The 21,041-nt window shown below is 39.5% G+C and overlaps 1 protein-coding gene across 1 annotated transcript in view; it reads right to left on the bottom strand.

Moving 5' to 3' along the window:
- Positions 1 to 20,326, bottom strand: part of HCN1 (hyperpolarization activated cyclic nucleotide gated potassium channel 1) — a 199,778-nt gene extending 179,452 nt beyond the window's left edge. Inside the window, exon 1 of the mRNA XM_017811364.1 lies at positions 19,913 to 20,326. Within this exon, the coding sequence (XP_017666853.1) occupies positions 19,913 to 20,286 (374 nt within the window). The 5' untranslated portion in view covers positions 20,287 to 20,326. The remainder of the gene's footprint in view (positions 1 to 19,912) is intronic.
- Positions 20,327 to 21,041: the final 715 nt, after the last annotated feature.

Below are 21,041 nucleotides of genomic sequence, written 5' to 3' on the forward strand. Positions count from 1 at the left end.
AATTTTTTTTACAACCTTAAAATTAGGATATCCCCTTCTGCCTAGCTATCCATTTTCATTCATAGAACAGAATAGAATCATAGAATCAAACTGGTTGAGATCATCATGATCCAACACTACCGTGGTTACTAGACCATGGCACTAGTGCCACATCCAGTCTCTTCTTAAAATCCTACAGGGATGGCGAATCCGCCACCTCCCTGGAAAGCTCATTCCAATGTCTGATTACTCTCTCTGTAAAAAATTTCTTCCTAATATCCAACCTAAAACTCCCCTGGCACAGTTTAAGACCATGCCCTCTTGTCTTATTGCTGGTTGCCTGGGAGAAGAGACTGATGCCCACCTGGCTACAACCTCCTTTCAGGGAGTTGTAGAGAGTGAGGAGGTCTCCCCTGAGCCTCCTCTTCTCCAGGCTGAACAACCCCAGCTCCCTCAGCCTCTCCTCATAGGACTTGTGCTCGAGTCCCTTCACCAGCCTAATTGCTCTTCTCTGGACCTGCTCCAGCACCTCAATATCCTTCCTGAACTGAGGGGCCCAGAACTGGACACAGTACTCCAGGTGTGGCCTCACCAGTGCTGAGGACAGGGCAAGAATCACTTCCCTGCTCCTGCTGGCCACACTGTTCCTGATCCAGGCCAGGATGCCATTGGCCTTCTTGGCCACCTGGGCACACTGCTGGCTCATGTTCAGCTTCCTGTCAATCCAAACTCCCAGCTCCCTTTCTGCCTGGCTGCTCTCCAACCACTCTGTCCCCAGCCTGTAGCACTGCATGGGGTTGTTGTGGCCAAAGTGCAGGACCCGGCACTTGGCCTTGTTGAACCTCATCCTGTCAGAATCAGACCATCCCTCCAGCTTCTCCAGGTCCCTCTGCAGAGCTCTCCTGCCTTCCAGCAGATCAACGCTCTCCCCCAATTTGGTGTCATCTGTAATTTTGCTAATGGTACACTTGATCCCCTCATCCAGATCATCAATAAAGATATTAAATAGAACTGGTATATTAAAAACAACACTGATCCCTGGGGGACACCACTAGTGACCGGCTGCCAACTGGATGCAGCACCGTTCAACGCCACTCTCTGGGCCTGGCCCTCCAGCCAGTTCCTAACCCAGCACAGAGTGCCCCTGTCTAAGCTGTGGGCTGCCAGCTTTTCCAGGAGCATGCTGTGGGAGACGGTGTCAAAGGCTTTGCTCAAGTCCAGACAGACCACATCCACAGCCTTCCCCTCATCCACCAGGCGGGTCACCTGATCATAAAAGGAGATCAGGTTGGTCAGACAGGACCTGCCCTTCCTAAGTCCATGCTGGCTGGGTCTGATCCCTTGTCCATCCTGGCTGGGTCTGATCCCTTGTCCATCCTGTAGGTGCTGTGTGACTGCACTTAGGATGATCTGCTCCATAACCTTGCCAGGCACTGAGGTCAGGCTGCCCATCTGTTTCTCTTTTACTAATATACACACCTAGAGGAAAACAAGCTTCTTCTGGGAAACAGGCATACAAATTAAATATTAAATTCATTCTATTTTAGCAAGAATTATGGCATTCAACACCTTCCATGGAGCAAATTGTTTAATGCTCGAAAATCCATTGTGAATTGCTTCAGTGATTTTGGGTCAGCAGCAATTTTTTTATTTTAAAATTTCCAAACTTGAAATTTATTGTACTCTATCTCTGTGATAGCAATACAAACGAATTAAAATGACTAGTGGAATGTCACTTTTTTATGTTGGTCTGTTTTGCAATAGCAAACAGGTTACTTGCAGTTGTATCATCCTTATGTACGGATAAAACTTTCCTCATCTGAATGTACCAAATTTCACAAAGCTTTAAGAAGATAAAACTTTGAGTTTGGCATTTTGTTTTGCTTTTAAAGAATAAACTATTCCCCTGAATTTGTTGATTTGTATGTTTTATGTTCCTCTATTTTCACTCTGACAGCTTTAAGACTATGCTAACAAAACACAACAAAGGAAACTTTCCAAGGCTGAAACAGAGTCTCTTTCATGGCTCACCTCTTTCAATTGCAAAGCACACTCTACAGCAGAGTTCTGACAGTATATCCTACGTGTCAAGTGATGAGGCTGAAGGGCAGAAATATTATTAAGTAGAAGCCTGTGACACTTTCTCAGGTGAAAATTTCATCAACGTTTGCTATTCTTTTTTAATTTAAAACATATCAAGCTTAATGAACACTCATTGACTTAGCTAGGAAACCTGCTGAAGCAGCGGAAAGGCTTTCTCTACCTGCCTGAGTCTGGTCAGTCTGGAATGAGGGAGAGGCTGATGTTCTGAAAACTATGTCTCCCTGGTTGAACTAGGAGCAGTGGTGGACCTGGGAATCTTCCAGTTTAATGGTTTCATTCTGATTGAGATTAAAAGCAATTAAAAAAATAACCTAATAATAAAGTTTTCGGACCACCAGAAATATTTTTTGATTTCAGAATAATACTGAAATCTGTTACTTCAAGGATAGCCATATATACTTAAGAGATCCAATGTATGTCCCTTGCTGTTCTTTTAAAAATATTGATGCAATTTCCTACCTCAATAAGAGACTAATAAAATTCAGGAATATTGAGTTGTGTTTTTTATATAGACATAGAACGTATTTAAAATTACAAGCTTCCACAATTTCAAAAAGATTTAATGAGTTTTTTCAGTTTAGTTATAAACACACTTAGTGGTGATTTGCAATTTGTTGCTCAGTTGTGATTTTATCCAGATGATTAGATAAGGCAGATGATAAGATAAATGCATCTCTCAAGGGACCTGATCAGAACCCAGTGAAGCCAAAGAACAGTAATTTACTACTTTCAAAAGGCTTTGGTTATAGAGTTTGGTTAGGTTTAAAGCTTGAGTGCTTCAAATACTAGAAAACCAAATCACACTACTGTCCATGGAAAGGAACTACAAAACTAACTAATTAACTGACACTAAATATATATGTATGAGTTAATTCAACTAATATTTAATCAGTGGATATTTCATCAAAATATATTTGATTCTTGGTATGTATGCAGCAGCTTCCATATCTGAAGTTTTTATAGTATTTTACATGCATTACCGAATTCAGCCTCAGATTTCTGAGCAATAAAGGTACAGAAGTAAAGGTGCTCTCACTGTAGGAGGGAAGGAAGGAGAGGACAAAGAGAAATTTATATAATAGGGCAATATTACTTAACAATGAGTTAAGTATTAAGTCATTTTTAGCCTATAATCCCCTACCACAACTGCTTGAATACCTCTGATATTTGCAGTTGCTCTTCCTCCTGAGAAACTTATTAAACTAGTAGAAAGAATTAAAGCCTGACTTCTATTTAACCTTGGGCAAGAACAGTGCACCACTGCCAATGGAGCTCTGATAATACTCTTGCACTCCCTCATCTTTACATAACTCCTTCTTTCTGAGCAACCAGATCTAGAGGGTGCATCCCTGCCCATGCCAAGGGGTTGGAACTAGATGATCTTTAAGGTCCCTTCCAGTGCAAGCCATTCTATGATTCTGTGCTTCTTCAGCCCCATTACTCACTGAAAAAGCAGGATAGTGCCCCAGTCCAGGTAGCTGCCAGATATGAAAAAGTGCTGATGGAGAGTCAGGGTTCACAAATATGTTTTCTCAGGGTAAGTGTTGATTTTGTCTTTGGTAGTATAGCTTCCTCCACTTTGCCTCCTCATTCAAACCACCACAGAAACCACTGCCTCTCAGAATCAGACAAGATTTTGTGTAGGGACTGTAACTGATTTGTTTCAGCTTCATGTTACCAACCCTTAAACCAACTACGAAGTGCCACATACTGATTATTTAAGTATCAGCAAATTTCTGTAGTGGATTACATAGGCATTCACATTCTCAAACTAGAAATGACCATTTTAAAGGTATGGGAAAAAAACGTTTGAAAGAGACAGATCTAAAAATATTTCAGCTGCAAAATAATCTTGGATCTCATGTTGAAACACTTGCATTAATTAAGAATTTTGTAGTGACAGTAATTTTAAGAGTGCCATTTAGAAACATGACAGTTAGGATGCCTCCATACTAAAAATTCAGAGGCTTAAATTGGAAGAAGCCTTCTGTAATTCTTCTCAACAAAGAATCTTGTGAAAATGAAGGTAATATCCCCTCCCAAAAATTAGAAAGCCAGGCAATATCATCTAATATTCTCCCTTAATAGATTTTTTTTAACCAATTCAGTCTCTCAATTATCAGTATAGTCTTTAAAATTTCTGCTAAAGGGAAAAATTCTATTTTCTCTACTTTTCAGAGAAGAAGATGATGGGGAAGACATCATACGTAGCTATTGATAGACCTCAGACATAGGGTTTGGTGAGGAGACTGGCTGTGACTACCAAATGAGGTGGGACAATTATTTTTTTTGAGATTATTACCTCTGCCAAAAAAAACCCCAAACCCCAAATGAAACCAAAACAAGGCTAGGACCATCAACTTGGATTTGACATACAAACTACTACCAACAATTTCGTTCTGAAAATCAGAGGTTAAATTGGCTCTGTGTGTGTAACTGTACAAAGACACAGGACATTCAGATAAGCAGCTTCAAACTAGAACCTGGGGTACCATTTCTTGAATAAGTGCATTGAAGGCAAGAATGGGCACTATGTTTAAACTGAAAAAAAAAAAAAAAAAGTAGTCTTCAAATTCACAAAGTGAAAAATTAGAGCTAGGAAAAAGTGTAAAAAATTATAGATAGATATGAAACAAGTTGATGTACTCCTACATTACAAGTGAAAACAAATACACATGACTTAATATTTACATTCATCCTATGTATCTACATGTAGATGTAGAAGATTCCGACCAAGTAATAGCATAAATATATCAATTTTTATTATTATTCCCTTATTTATGGCTGACCTTTGTCTACAGAGCATATGTTTCCTTGATTATAAAAATAAGTACTGAGATTTCAACCCTTTAAAATAAGTGAAAATACCATTTTAAGAACCAGTAAGTTGTTTTATTGCAATCCATGAATATCACGTTGCAGTAAACAATTTGCTTCAAATGGTAGTAAATCTAATTTATATATTTAAAAAATATATTAATAACTTGTTCTGGAAATAACATCAGAAACTGATGAATCAGTGTTCAGATCAAATCAAGATGATAATTTTACTTATTTTTACTTAATAATAATAATAATAATAATGGCCAGTCTTCACAAGTGAAGATTTGGGAAAGGTCATTAACCCTTCGAGCCTGCGCAGTGGATTTTTTAGGTGAGACACAGCGTGCGCTGAACTGAGCCCACCCTTTAATCCTGAGGTTCATCTGCCGGGGCCAAGCAAGCTTGGACAGTGGCAGTGAGGTCCCCAGGACGTAGGTTTATTTAGAGTGACCTTCTCTTAGATGGATTGCCTTACAGGGCTGACGAGCTCCATCTGCCCGGGGGGCTGGGAATCGAACCCGGGTCGCAGCGGTGAGAGTCCTGCACCCTAACCACTAGACCACCAGGGGCCCCTATTTTTACTTACACTTGCTTAAAAAAAAAAAGGATTCAAATACATTTCAGATACTTTTTAGAACAGCAAAGGAAAAAGAAAGATCAAGTTCACAACAGAGCAACATGGTAAATAATTAGGGTCATGTCACATGCATCCACCTTTTACAAAACAGCTTAATACCTAGAGCTCTCATCAACACCTATGAACACCCACTGGACTTTCCTCGTCTGTTTGTGGGCAGCTGAGCCCAGGATCTCCCACACCTCAGGGAATTCACTACCACCAAGCCATACTGCGCCTCTTGAAGCGATGTATGCTGCTGACATGTCCTCTCTCCCTAAACAAATACAAACTACAGCAGGAACCAAAACCTTCCTCCCGGGTAAGGCAATCACTATACTGGAGAGGTGTTGTCAGTTCTTTGCTCTGTCAAAGCAGAACAACTCTGAGAGGTGACATTGCTATTGGAAGTGCACATACCAGCAGTGCTATGCAAGGTAAATGTACAGGTCCAAATCTTCTCCAGCAGAAGACAAAAATTACTGTACACTTTGAACATCCATGCTGAACAGTTTTGATTCCCGAGCAAATGGAGGTAGAAGACATTCAGGTACACACTTGAATATGGCTTTAGTATGATTATGGATTTGTTATTTTATTAATTTCTTTAACTGAATTAATCATATCCATTTATCTAAAACATCAATTAATTTAAAATAAAATGCGCACATCACATAAGAAATGAAAGAAGTGATCTTCGGCATGCTTCGACATACCTTTCCCCATGTGTACTTATTACGAACACCTTTTAAAGGGGGATGCACCCCGTTTTTCTAATTACTCAGCTTGTATTCATAACTCTCTGCTAGTCATTTGCCTTCCACAGTATTTAAACATACGCAATGTTAATTTTAAAATTTCTTTAAAACTTCCCAATTTGCATACTGCACATTCCAGTGTTACCATCCTTTTGACAGCATAGCTGTGTTGCCAAAACAAATCAGCTAATTATGCAGCTAGACAGAGCAGTGATCAGATAGACCTCATATTCACTTGTTTAAAACAAAAAGGAAAACCCAGAAAAGCGAGCAAAGTAAACAAGAAAGAGCATACATTATGCTCAGAGATGTTCTAGTTACCGGCCTAGGTAACTGTGATCTTGCTGGTTCTACCTCTGCTCCTCTCATCGTCTTTTCATGCTGTTTACCCTCTAATGCTACAGCAAGCTCCACGCAAGCTGGCCTGAGCAAAGCCTCCATTCTGCTGCTGCGAGTAGCTCATCAAAGGGTGCAGGTTTGGAACACAACCCAAGTTTCTGGGGATGTAAAATCTGCCTCTGACATTTATGAACGTTGGTCAGTGTAATGGAATGCAATTGCTGAATGGTCTTTTTTGCAACATAATTCAAAATAAGGAAACAAAGAGGGGCTTTTTTTTCAATTAAATGGCTTTGGTTATCCTTAAAATAAGCAAATAAAAAAATTCCTAATTAAAAAAAATGGTCTATGCGAACTTACTGGATAAATTGTTTTTTGATCTGCAAAACAGGAGATAGCCTGCAATATCAAGCACTCCAGGAGATTGCCTTTACATGCAATGACACCTTTTCTACTTCCTATACACCTTTGCCAGCACTACAGCAGGTAATTTCCATTGCTTTGTTGCAATTAAAAAATGAGGGGTTATTACATTTTGTCACGCAACAATGAAATAGATGGTCAAGATCCATTTCTAAAAACAGTATGTATTAAATTTACAAACCATGTGTAGAAAGTATTTATTAAATTACAGCAGATTATTTGCTTGAAACATATTTATTAAATATTTTGTTTTAATTTAGTCATATGAAATGGTCATTGAGCCAGTGGAAGATATTTGAAACCAAGACTTAGATCAATTTAAAATTCTATTCCATCTTCACTGAGACAGAATCATCTAAAGTTGTTATACAAAATACATATACAAGATAAAGGGTTTTTTCCTCCACAGTGTCTTTATTCATTTTTGTAAGAGAGAAAGTCACTTTAAGCTTCAGAATAACATGTCAGTTTTCAGCCTGAAAAACAAAAGATTGATAAAGATATTAAGATCTGAAAATTTATTCAGACTTAACCACAGGCTTTGTTATACGCTTCACTTATAAATATTTATCAGAAAAAAATAAAAGGGAATTCTTTAATAATCTGCTTCTCCATTTTATATTTTGGTAGAGTGTTTTGTTTTTCACAGATGACTTTGAAGTCTTTTCAGGCAAAAATTCTTTTTCCAGTCTTTGAATGTTCAAATAAAGACATTCCATACTCCTTAACAATGGGCTGGTCTTGACATCAGCCACCCACCACAGGTTAAGGGTTACAGGGGAAAGTGTTTGCACGCAAGTAAAGTTGCCTATAATTGTAGTCACTGATAAGTGGCTCTAAAATAAGCACTCAAAGAAACTTTGGTCAGGAACCCATGACCTGACCTATAAACAACCGCAAAAATACCAAGAAAGCTCTTTACTCCCATACTGATAGATGACTGTTGTTTTGATACAGCAAAACAAAAAAGAGCTGCACTTTTCATGGTGAATAAAACACCAGATGTCCATTTTTATCTTCCATCCACATTCACTCAAAATGTAGTTGACTAAATATAATAAATAGGTTTCTGGCTTTCAGCAAATGAAAACATTTTACTTTGGAGATCTTATAAGAGGTTTTAGCCACAAGCCAATATTCCTCAGAAAGAAAAAATCTAATTTAGCCAAATATTTATGTTTCTTTTTTTGGAGGACAGTGAGTTATGAACTAATCAAACATGTTTAAACTAAAGATGTGTAATAATTAGAACTGCCAAAGGTTGTTAATAATTCATTGGTGGAGAGTAGCAAGAAATTGAGGGTGAAAAATTATTAACAGAACTTTTCCTTACAATCTTAAAAAATATACTGATCAGTAAATTGCAAATCAAAATATATAATACAACAAAAATGGAAGCTGAAGCATATTCAAATTATTCTGACATACTAGTTCTGAAAATCCACAGCACCCATGGGTGACATTTTTTAAAAATCCATTTTACCATTTAGGGCTCTGTATGGCTGGAATTCTGAAAGATGTTCAGGCATGGAGTCCAGATGCTTACAAGTATCTAGGTCCTAAAATCCAAAGATAGATGGGCTTCTGACTTCCATCTCAGATCTTCATCTACCATCCTACAGATCTGCACACTCTGTGCACAGCACTGGGTAAACCTGAGATTTTCAAAGCCATTCCAGAAATGGAAAAGTTTATACTAAAAACACGAAACCCAGTTAAACATCATATTCCATTTGCTCATTTTGCCAGTGGCATCATATCAGTGTGCACATTCAATGTTAAGATGATGTGTTATTCAGTAACACTCCATGGAATTACGAGTCAGTAGCCCCAGCAGGAACATCTGCCACCATTTTACGTAGATTCATGGTACCCACACTCCTGGGCTATAAAGCTAGCTCTCTTTCCCTGAAGCAAGTCTGAACTCTGTTGTGATGTGAGGAACAAGTGTGGGAGTGGAAGTTCACAGCAGCTCTCCCATCCTTTCCACAGAAAGATAAATTTGGTCTAGCCTGTGGAGAATGTAAAAGTTGGCTGCAGCTTAGAAATGACAGAATCAACCACAGTCACATTAAGCAATGCTTGTACAGTCCTGTAGAATGAAAGGGGGTGGTGGTGGAAATTGCTGAATAACATTGACAGGTTGTACAATACTGAAGTATTCCTCAGACCTGTCTTAATGAGAATCATCTCTTGACAAAAGAAAATTAGCGTGCATGTGAAAAACAGAGCACAGCATACAGGAAGACTACAGAAAAATCTAACTTTAGGAAATAAAAATAGAGAAGAGTTTAAAGTGAAGAAAGGAATTTAAAACTCATTGTTAGTACCTTCAAATAGCAACGTAAAAACAAAGATTTAACTGGATTCAGTCATAATTTGTCATTTGTAGTTCACATCTAGCTAAATAATACGCATACAAAATAATAAAAATATTACTACATCCTGGATTTAATTATTTTCAACACCAAAACCCTTGAAACTGTTTTTAGACTTCTTCCATTTCAGAGAGATCAACCATCATAATGAATTCACTACTTCAATAAATAAACAATAAGAACATGTACAAATCCTACTCAACTTTTCAACACCCAGCAGTGTATCACTGTATTGAATATTCTGTTCCAAATTTCAAAAACACATTTAACTTAGCAAAAACAAGTATTTCAGATATTTACTGACAGAGTGCATGCAATTAAAAGTCTGTTTTGGTCATGTGGGCACCTCATGGTTAGGTTACTCATCTCTCACTTTTCCCACACAAGCGATATCTATGCTTAATAAGCCATCAGATTTCAGACACTTTTGATTTTGACCCTTTTTAAATGCTCTGATAGATTGCCTACCATCTGGCAGTGCTTACTCTTGATACCATACTCTCTTTGCACTACCGAAGTGTGCTTCTTATAATTATATCTTTAATGTGATAGATGTCTGCAACTAGAATTCCCATGCTGGCAATATGCAGGCTGAGGGGACAATTTTGGCAAGGTACCTTGTTACTAGGTGTACAGTAACAGTATGTTCAATTGCATCACATTGCAATTCTCAACACAAAGCTGCTAACCTGCCCGAGTCAAAGGAAATAGAAAATATTCATGCCATTTTTTTTTAATTACTACAAGGTATTTATTTACAAACTCCAAGACACTGTGAAGAATACCTAGGCTAACTCTTCCTGCTAGTTTGAACAAACAGCTCTGTATCTCCTAGCTAAGAGACTGGGTAAGAATGGAAAAGTACATGGCAGAAAAACAAATTTAAAAAAAAAAAATCAATGCATCATTTCCATTTATTTAAAGGAATGCATTATACCTTCAGAAAGAGATGTAGAAGGGCAAAGAAAAAACAGAATGAGGAAAAAGAGAAAATGTTTTCAAAAAAAATACTCTCTCAGGGACTACATCCTCATGCTCCCACTAACTTTCGAACGCATGTTGACTATAGCAGAATTTCACTACCTGAAAGTTACACTATAAGAAATACTATAAATAAAAGAGAGAAAAAGAAGGATTCAGTACTTAGGCAGTCACATAGCAGTTTCCCTGAACATTGGACACACAGCTCTGAAAAATAACTCTTTAGTACGCTCAGTAAGCTGGGTATATGAGAAAGGTACCCAACTACTAACTGAAGCTTGAGGTATATGCTTGATTTATTTTACTACCTATGTTTTTGTTCCAAATTTGTGTCTAACAGACTAATCCCTAGCTGGAACAGGAAATCTTTGTGTTACTACTGGGACTGTCTGGCACCAAAGACAAGGTGAATCAGAGTGACAGACAAGCCTGGCTGTTATCTTCCCTGAAAAATCAAGTGCAAACAAGCCCATATGCAGCCATCCCAAGGAACCTGTAGCCCAGGATGTGTTTGGGGAACACAGAAACTTGGAAGTATCTACTGCCAGGCAGTAATAAGATGTTTTAGGGGGTAGTAGTACTTACTACTTGTGCCATAATAATTTCTCTACCAGACAGAAATGATAAATCCTCCTGGAATAAACAGCTAGACAGAAGTGACAAGAGCCTGACAGAAAACCTCTCACTAACCGTGTGAAAACTTGATTGCATCCCCATGGTTTTCCAGTCATACTTTTATTCCATCTCCTGGGTAGAGTTGTATAGATCTTACTCTATGTATTTAATAAAAGATCAGTATGTTTTCCATAACTTTTACATAGAAAAATGTAGAATAATCATTTATTTTTAGGATGTCATGATATATTATCCTAAATTCACTGCAATCAACATATTGGCATAATGTCAGATCATTTCTGAACCACACAGCATATTGCTGCAGCCATGCCATAAAGAGAGGTGCTTCTTAGAGGATTTGGTAAATTACTGTAAGATACAACAGAACCAGCTAAGGAAATATCAATATTTCCATACTTTAGTCTGACATGAGAGGAAAAAAACCCTGCAGTCAACCAGAGTGTGATACCTATAGAACTGGAATATTTGATATTGTAAGGGTACATTTTATTTCTGTGGGGCTCTTTATATACTGGAACTTAAGTGTAAGATTCACTGACTTTCAGACTGAGAATTGGATTAAAAAGAGTAATACCACCTAAAAAAAACCCTCCAGTCATAACAAGTTTTATGTATATAGGCTATTTTAAAGTACATAGTTTAAACAACCAACCAACCAACCACAACAACAACAAAAAAACTAGCTTTGACAGCGAGCATAAAGAAACCTGTGATTTTGCAGTTAAAAAAAAATCTTAATAAAAATTTGTAATAAGTATGACATTTTTTAGAGAAAGAAACTTAATCGTAGTTGCATACTAAATTCCAATAATATATCAAATTATTTATTAAATAAAATGCCTCATTAGATAACATATATACATAAACAACAAAGAAGTTAATAAAGTAAGATCAAAATCCTATTCTTAGCTATATGATGTAACTTTAGTTGTTGGAACTTCACTGGAAAAATAAAAACAGTTTTTAAGGTTTTGTTGTGTTGGGGTTTTTTTAAGATAGAATGGAAACAGGATGCAGTTCTCTTGTAATGAAATGAACATTTTCTAAAACACAAGTTTACTCTAGACTTATTCCAGCTGCACTATACTACAAAGCAATAAGATTATTGAAAAATACTATGCAGCTTGCCTGAATCTGACTATCATCAGATTAAAAGATATTAGCAGAGATTTTATAGAAGCTAAATGACAGTGTCCTTGAGGTAGTACTGACATTGACTCCAGTTGATACAGTTTTTGGTCATTAACATACCTTACTATGTGTCTAGAATGAGCTCTCCAATAATTAGAGCTGAATACACTATGATTTTTAAAATTAAATCATGCCTCTGGGAAAGAATCAGGGAATAGACAGCTAAACGACTTTCAAGCAATTAACAAGAACTGTACTGTCAGGTTAAAAATTAAACATTGCAAAGTAGGTTAAAAGTTTCCTCTCTCAAAAAAAATGTATATTGACATAGAAAACAGCTCTCAGGCATGCTGTTGAGTGAAAGCAGAGGTGGGAACAGATACCTCTTATCTGCAATCAAATGAAGTAAATTTCTCTACAAATTTTCATACTCTACCCTTTTCTCTAAAAATAGTATTTTGCCTTCTTATACCTTTAATCTGAACCTCTCAGAAAAGGATGATAAAGTTTAATTAAATATTACAATGTCACTAATCTTAGGTAGGCAGAAATGCAGAGCTAAAGACCCATACATTTTAAGTGACCTCTGAATTTATATCTCTCTATTTCTGCTGCTCCAGGCTGAACAATCAGAAACCGAGACACTCAAGTTTTAACCTGACTACATAACAAAAAAAAAACCAAAACCAAACAAACAAACAAAACAAAACAAAACAAACAAAAAAAAGCTTTAGGAACTTATCAAATGCTATGCATCTTTCATTTATCTGTGCAGTCACCAAACCCCCCAAACCAAATCCTAAACACACACACCTTTATTCACCTTTATTTACTCTTTCATGCTTTTATACAGCATTCCAATTCACAGTTTCCTTCATATACCCAAGTCCACGAAAACCAAGATAAAGAAAAACTTCTACTGACTCAATTACAAGAATTGCTTATTTTGCTGAGCTAATAAATAAAGTCCCAGAACACAGTCAAAAATATGTAGCTGTGCTAAAATAATCAATTGGAATAAGGGAATCGGTACTTTTTCCCCATAGGCCCAAGCATGATGATGATCTTATGAGATCTAATTTTTGATTATATATGTGTGTGTGTGTGTGTATGTGTATCATATTCAACAAGCACTTTTTTCTCACTGCAGTCAAGCAAAAAAATCAGAAAACTGAAGATGAAGTCTCACGATATTGATCCAGGTTAAAGATTCTAATATAACTACCCCAGAACATCATCTTTTAGATTTCCCACGTGAATTCTGTAACATTTTGGATTTATCTTATTTTGTTGTGGTTGCTTTTTAAACATATCTCAAAATCATGATGAACATATTTGCCTTTATTTAGACTGTGAAAAGGTGAACTTTGTAAAATTAAGCATCTTGCAGAAAAGACATGTACTTGTGTACTTATTTATAGGTGATCTTCAAAATGCCCCAAGTTAAATTAAAAGTAACTCAGTGAACTGAGGAATTATTTGAGTTACACTTGTTCAGCTCTTTCTCTGCTTTAAACTTTATTCAATGTGCAAGTAAGTAACATGACCAAAGTGTGAAAGAAGAGGCAGTCAATAGACTGATATTCTAGGACTAGAATTAACATAATGAAAATTGGCAAATGTTTAACACATAAGTGAGCTCAAACTAGGCATTAGTATCCTACATTATCTAGAGACAGAAGGATGTCTTATCAATATAAAATGAATCACTTTCCTTGAACAAACAAAGGCGTAATCCATTCCACATGCCCTAGAGGCAAATGGCTGCTGCATCAACCTCAGGTGGGCTCCACTGGCTTCCTTTAGCAGCTCTTGAAGAAAATTTCAAAGAGGAAAAGAATACAAAAGAATACAAAATACATCTCTGCATATACATTTTCTCTCACACATGCTCACAACTGTTGCAAAAGGAAATGCCAGTAGCTAGTTTTAGTCAACTAGATTTCATAACAAACAAATCGGTGATAACCAAAGACATTATTATTCAATATGAAAAATAATAGGAACTGAAGATGAAAAACAACCTAATGAATTTCTGGCCTATATTCCACATCAAAGCATTTTCAATAGAATATTTCGTTGCTTGGTTTTGGTCCTGCTTTCTAAACATCTAACTTAGGTATTTGTTGCTGCAATTTCACTCCATTACTTCTATGCAATTTCCTTCCTCTTTGTAACATCCATTTATGTAGTTGAGGACCATTACCATATTTCTCTTCAGCCTGCCTTTATAGGCGTTGCATTTTACATGGTAACTATAATTAAGCTTAATATATAACTTCATGTCAGAAGTAATTTTAGACATTATAAATGCATTATTTAGATTAATGCTATATTTTTGTCATTTTATGTTTTGGGGTATTTATCTAAGTAAAGTACAAAAATTGTTGGAATGCAGCAAATAAAAAGCCAAGCACTATTAATAATCCTTTTTGTACTAAACAGTTCTCCATAGGGAGACACATACAATGAGTGAACGTTCAAGTAATAGTAGTTTAAGTGTATAAAATTTTTCTTTACTAGAACTAGAAATTATAGTCACCGCGACAGTATTTGAAAATGATACATGAAAGAGCCCTAGCCAAAACTGTGCTATTTTTTTAATTGTTTGTGCAAGGAATGTACAGTATACAGTATAACTAAAAATCAATGATTATCAGTTTATTAGCAAATAATTTAAAAATCTCAATACTGCAGAACAATCTCAGGACAAATCTTGAGTAGTAAGAATTAAATGACTACCTGAGGAATCCAAAATTATAGACATTTCATACTTCTACACTACCAGTGACATAATGTATGCATTAAAACCCACACTAATTTGTATCTGATCTATTTATTATAAACTAACATGATTTATATACTTCATATTCATATACTTTATATACTTAATATACTTTATATACTTTATATGTATATTTTGCATACATATATCTCTATCAATTACATTTAAGTATGATATAATACATTGTCTTCATCGCATATAGTATTACCTTCCAACTCTACTGCTCTATGTAAACCTAAGCATGTAACAGCTCACAAAAAGATAAATCTCATTAGCTTCAAAAGAGACATTAGAGACGTGACAAAAGAAAAGGACAAAGTGCTTACCCTAAGCTTCTTAAAATGCAATGCTAGGTATAACACGCAGAGTGAAGACTGGGCCCGAAGAAGAACAGGTTTTAAACCAATGCACTAACTTTAGAATATGATTGTGAGCTGCACAGTCTACCAAGTTAGGATGATTACTGGTGGTCAGACAGGTCCAAAGGATAGGTGAAAATGAAAAAGAAAATTGATTCATAAAGTAAATGTAAGTTCAAATGTTAAAAAAAAACCCAAAACTATAATTTAAAGAACCAAACCAACCAAACAAACAAAACCAAACAAACAAAACCACATGAGGTGCACTAATACATGGTAATTGCGACTTACAGTTTGGCATACACTTACTTGAAAATTTAAGCTGTACATATGGAGGACAACATGGATAGGTTGCATAAAACTGCAGAATATAACAATGTTTTTTAATAGCAACAGATGCAAAAATAGTCTTTGGTAACTAGCTAGACATACACATGCAAACATTACTGTGTCTTTCACCCTGATTAAAACCTATTGAAACCTGGCATTAAATTACTCAAAAAGTATTACTAACAGAGCTTTCTATAACTTATAAAGATTTATATGATAAACCTCAAGCATTTACATGATCCCTCAAATCTGTATACAAAAAGATTTTGAAACTGGGATGACATACAAGCTAAAATAAATATTGTATACCTTTAGTATTCACAGTGCTCTGAAATGTTCTGTTCAAGTTTTGGAACTAACTCTGCTTTTTTTTTTTTTTTTTTTTTTTTTTTTTTTTTTTTTTTTTAATGCTATCATTAAAATAAGGCTTTGAGTTTCTTGGACATATGTAAAGTTACCCCAAGATAAAATGTCAATAGTTTTATCTTAAGTGTTGCAGATCAGTTCATACTTTGTATTCATGTACACCTGAAAAAAGACCTTCAGCACTGCCTCCACTACTACTCTGACAGACAACACCACAACAGTCTTACTTCACTTCATCTTGAAGCCAATTATAATTTTTGTCCCCAGTTGCAGACAAAGGCTGCTATCAAACATCAAGCTGAATACCGTAACCAGCAGAGTGTGAAGGCTACATTTAGGCATACACATATTATTTCCACTCAGTCTGTCTCGTACATTGCTATTTCTGGTCAAAAGATGCCACTCCGGTAGTAATTCTGCTTTCGTTACAGATTGCTGTCTACAGATGCTGTTGCCGAGATGGTGATAAACTCAAGATTTCCATGACAGTGGGAGTTTCTCCACGTACCCACAGGCTGGGAGGGATGGAGGCAATATAGGGCTGGATTAACAGCCCAGGCACATGCAAGCAAGCCCTCTGAGCATTAAAGAAACTCCTGACATGCCAAAGGACACTGAATAATTAATTATTTGAAAAGTCAGCTACGTACATTTCCATTAACACCAAAAGGCCGTAACACATAAAAGTCACCAAATGCCCATGTTCACCACAACCCTGCTACGAAACAAGTGAAATGTGTGGCAGCAGGAGAACTGTGTGCAGTTGCTCCCATCTCCTGCTGGCTTTGTGCTGCTTTCACCTGGTGGCTGCAAGGCCACAGGGCTGGACCAGTGATCCCTCCTGCGGGCTCGTTCTTCCACACATGAGAACAGATGGACGGAGGCACTCAGCATCTTACAGAACGCACTCAGAACTTCAGTAAACTCTGACTGATAAATTTATTTTTGTGAGTCATGCAATTACACAGACTTGTTGTCCAAGTTCAGAGACACAGCAACCACAGCTGCAAGGAGATAAACGGAGGCCTTGTGCTGGGTTTGATGTGCATTAGGTTCTTGGTTTACACAACAGCTTCCAAATTACACATTAACCTCAGAAGCCTAGAAAAAGACGACCAGGAACAAAATGGTCCCCTTATGGAAAAATTATGTAATACTTATTGAATTTAATACTCCAAGGGTGTATCTGCCTGATGAAGAGACAATTCTTCCCTGAAACATAGGCAGGATGGAGAGCCATAAAACTAAAGACAAAGTCCTTACAAGGATGGAGGTAACCAATTCACAGAGCACCAAATTTAGAGACACAGCTTCCACACTTTGTTCATACCAAAAAAAAGGAGAAGATGGTGCAGGGATGCTGCCCACTTCTCCAAACGTCACAACAAAATACTGCTTGGTGTAGGAAAATATACTATTTTTATTAAAAAAAAAAGAGAATTAGGTAAACAGATATAGCCAAATGCATCAAACTCTTCAAGGAAATGCACACAAGCATCCAGAACTAGGAGGAAAAAAAGTCCAAAACAAGTGTGCAGGAGTCTGTACCAGAATTTTCTCACATTTTACATGGTTAACCCAATATTCTCCTAAGTGTGTCTATACTTTAAGTTACTGGGATGTCTGTTCTCATATGTGCCACAAACACCCTAATAATAGCTGCATTTACAAACGCAGTCTACATCTTCTCACTTGGATACCATAAAATGTTCAGCTTTCTACCTTTTCTTTGGTATTTGGGTAGAAAATCTAGTTCTTTCCCCTGATGGTATCAACATCAACACAGTGACACTGGAATACCCCTGCTTCTTTCGATGTTTTAAGGCTGGTCTACACACTAGCATTAAATTGTTACAAAGTAACATGCAAAACATAAATTAAGACCACTCCATCGTACATACACATTTATCCTGGTACAGAGATACTGCTAGGAGGCACTTACTAGCATTGTCATAATTCCCAAATAAGAAGGTGAATATACTATATAGGGCAACTCCTCACACATTTCACACTGCCACCCAAAAAGAATTGTATCATTATACAGTAGCAAGTATTTTAGGAGAAAAGAAACAAAAACATCTCATATTCCTCACCAAGATGGTCCTACTAGCTAAAAAACTGGGTCTGGAGCAGGCCACACCATCCAAACACGAATGAAAGACTATGAACTTTATTTAAAAAAGAAATAGTCCCATTCTAAAAAAACAAATAAAAACATCATAAAATCACCAGAAAATACAGTTGATTCAAGACTATTCAGACAACAGTCCTGAAATGGATGCAGAGTTGTTTACTCCTATCAAAAAAAATAGGCAAACATATGCTACAATCTCTAAATCTTCCCACTGGAAGAATTAGGACAGAATTAGAAGGTATTTCTGTAACAAAACACTTATTTCACACAATAGCTTAAAAAGTTACATGCTGCAAAATATGACAAATAAGTTCCTATTGCACAAAACATTGTCTGGGTGTGCAACTTGCTCAGAAACAGAGCTTACAACAAAACAAGGGAAATTACTCACAAGAATAAACTCATTCATCTTAACGGAATTCTCATGTGAATAAAGTTACTCATGCACACACACGGGTAAGTAAGAGGCTATCAGACCCTCCTAATCCCCTATGCATTCTACCACAGCAGCAGATGTGACCTGCTATGTCCCTCTCTGGCTGGTAGAAAGGACGTGGGTGGGTGAGTGGCTCTCTCCCCCCTTAAATGCACCTGCTAGTGCAGCTGAGCTGGCATGAAAGGGGGGAAAAGGTACTTCAGGAAAAGAACAAGTGCAGTTTATTGCCTTCTGGGAACCAGGAAGACAAGCAGGGATTTGAAGCATAATTCCAAGTCATAACAGTGCTGCCACGCTCCTTCACTCCTGCAGTTGTACTGCTCTCGGGCTCAACTGCAAGGTGCTAACACGGCTCACTGCATAACACCTCACTCCAAATAGTCCCACAGAAACTTGAACTTTGAAAGTATTTCCTTCTGTTTCCACTGGAAGCATGTTCTATTTAGCCCAGTGTTTCTTAGAAGATCCGTGTAACTATTGAACATTCTGGATTTTCCTTTATTAAACATAGTCTCCAGTGCAATTCACTTATCGTATAGACGTAGGTTGTTCAATGCAAGCTGTTGATTAAATTTGCTTAATGACACCAATAGTTCCTCAGCAAATATCATAGAGAACGTTACATTTACAAAGGCATACAGCCAGCTGGCATGGAGAATGCAATTAAACAATCCTACAGTTAAAAATGTAATTCTAAAGGGAATATAACTTTTGGGGAAATTATCTGCTCTGCTTTCTGTATGACTGTTCCCATCCTGCATTCATTCAGCTTACTATAAAAGCAATGCTAATTTGGCATCACATTTACCTGCCTCCCTACGAAAACATAGCTTCCCACACATCACCTGGATGAACTTATTTTACTCTGATTGATTTAACTCTGATTAAGATGCGCTTCCCTCACACAACCCCTGGAACAAGTGTTTATGCCCGGTGCTCAGGGAAGGGCAGCCGCGTGCAGACACCCAGGGATTTTATTGATGCTGATGCAGCTGTGTAACCCCCTGGCGAGCTCTCACACTCTAGGGCAGAGCCGTGCCCGACGGACCGCGGTCCCGCGGGGCGGACAGACCGGCAGGGCAGGACAGAGGGCCATGAAGCTCTCCATCCTTCCTCAGGGGCTGCGGGCGGCGCCCCGGCGGGCGCGGGGCCTGCGGGGCCGTCCCGGGTGCAGCACTCTGGAGAGCGCCGGGCCGGGCCGAGACCGCGGCCGTCCCAGCACGGGTCGCAGCCCCTGCCCCACCGCCCGCTCCGGCGCCCGCCGAAGTTCGCGCCGGACGAGGTGCGAGGCGGCGGGGCCACCCCTCTCCCGCCCGCCGCGAGCCCCGCGCTCACCTGAAGTCGCTGTAGGGGTGGATGATCCAGAACCCCGCAGTTTTAACCCTTTCCTGCTCCTTCTCGACCGCCTTCTGGCTCCCGAACATGCGGAGGGAGAATTTGTTGACCCCCGGCTGCAGCATGGAGGTGAACTGCCGCTGCATGAAGCCGTACTGCCGCCGGGGTCCCTCGGCATCCTCGAAGCCCACCACGGGCTCCTCGCCCCCGCCGCCGTCCACTTTGAAGCACACCGAGTTGCCATGCTCCTTCACGCCGCCGCTGCCGGGGCTGCTCTGGGCTTTCTCCGCCGGAGCCGCCGGCTTGGCTGGGAAGGAGTTAGCGCTGCCATCGTCCCGGCTGCCGGCGGAGGAGCTGCGCTTCCCAGCCTCCATGCTGCGGGGGGGGCGCGCCCCAGCCGCGGGAGAGCGCGAGGAAGCCTCGTCGCCGCCGGTGCCCTTCAGCGGCGCGGCTGGGCTCGGCCGCCCTGGGCTGGAGTGGGTTGGGCTGGACTGGACTGGGCTGGGCTGGGCTGGGCTGGGGCGGGCTGGGCTGGGCTGGGCTGGGCTGAGCTCCGCGCCGCCCGGCAGCAGCAGCGCCGCCGGCCCGAGCCGCGCTCCGCGCAGGGCGGGCACCGCCGCCCCGTGCCCGCCCCCTGCCGGCGGCCGCGCCGTCCGCCCGCCTGACATTGAGAGCCCCCGAGTCCTTGAGGGGCCGCGGCGCCCGCGGCGGGGAGGGAGGGAGGGAGGGCAGGGGAGGAGCCGGCAGCCTGTGGGGAGGGGAGAGGAGGAGGGGGGAACCTCTGCCGGCCCTGACTGCGCCTTGCACGGAAGGGCAGGAGCGCGCGTGGGTGGATGCTTCACCTTGGGCGAAGCAAGGGGCGAGGCGTGGGGTGGGAACCTGCACAGCCCCAGCGGGCTGAGAGTGATGCGGTGGGGACGTTCCACGGGCTCTCCTGTCCCTTGGGAAACCTCCGTTGCTCCTCAGGGAGCAGGCAAATTGGGAGAGGGCAAAAGGTAGGGGTCTGCCTGGCCCCGGGGTCGAGTGGCGGCGCTGGAAGTCACAGAGGCTTTTTCGGTTCGTTTGCTAACAGTGCAGTGTGTGCCCAACGCAAGGGAGCATCTCTGGGATGTAAGTGAGGAGGGAAGGC

The sequence above is a fragment of the Lepidothrix coronata genome, unplaced genomic scaffold (assembly GCF_001604755.1).
Source record: "Lepidothrix coronata isolate B3197 unplaced genomic scaffold, Lepidothrix_coronata-1.0 Scaffold31, whole genome shotgun sequence".
In the NCBI taxonomy this organism is placed as follows: Eukaryota; Metazoa; Chordata; class Aves; order Passeriformes; family Pipridae; genus Lepidothrix; species Lepidothrix coronata.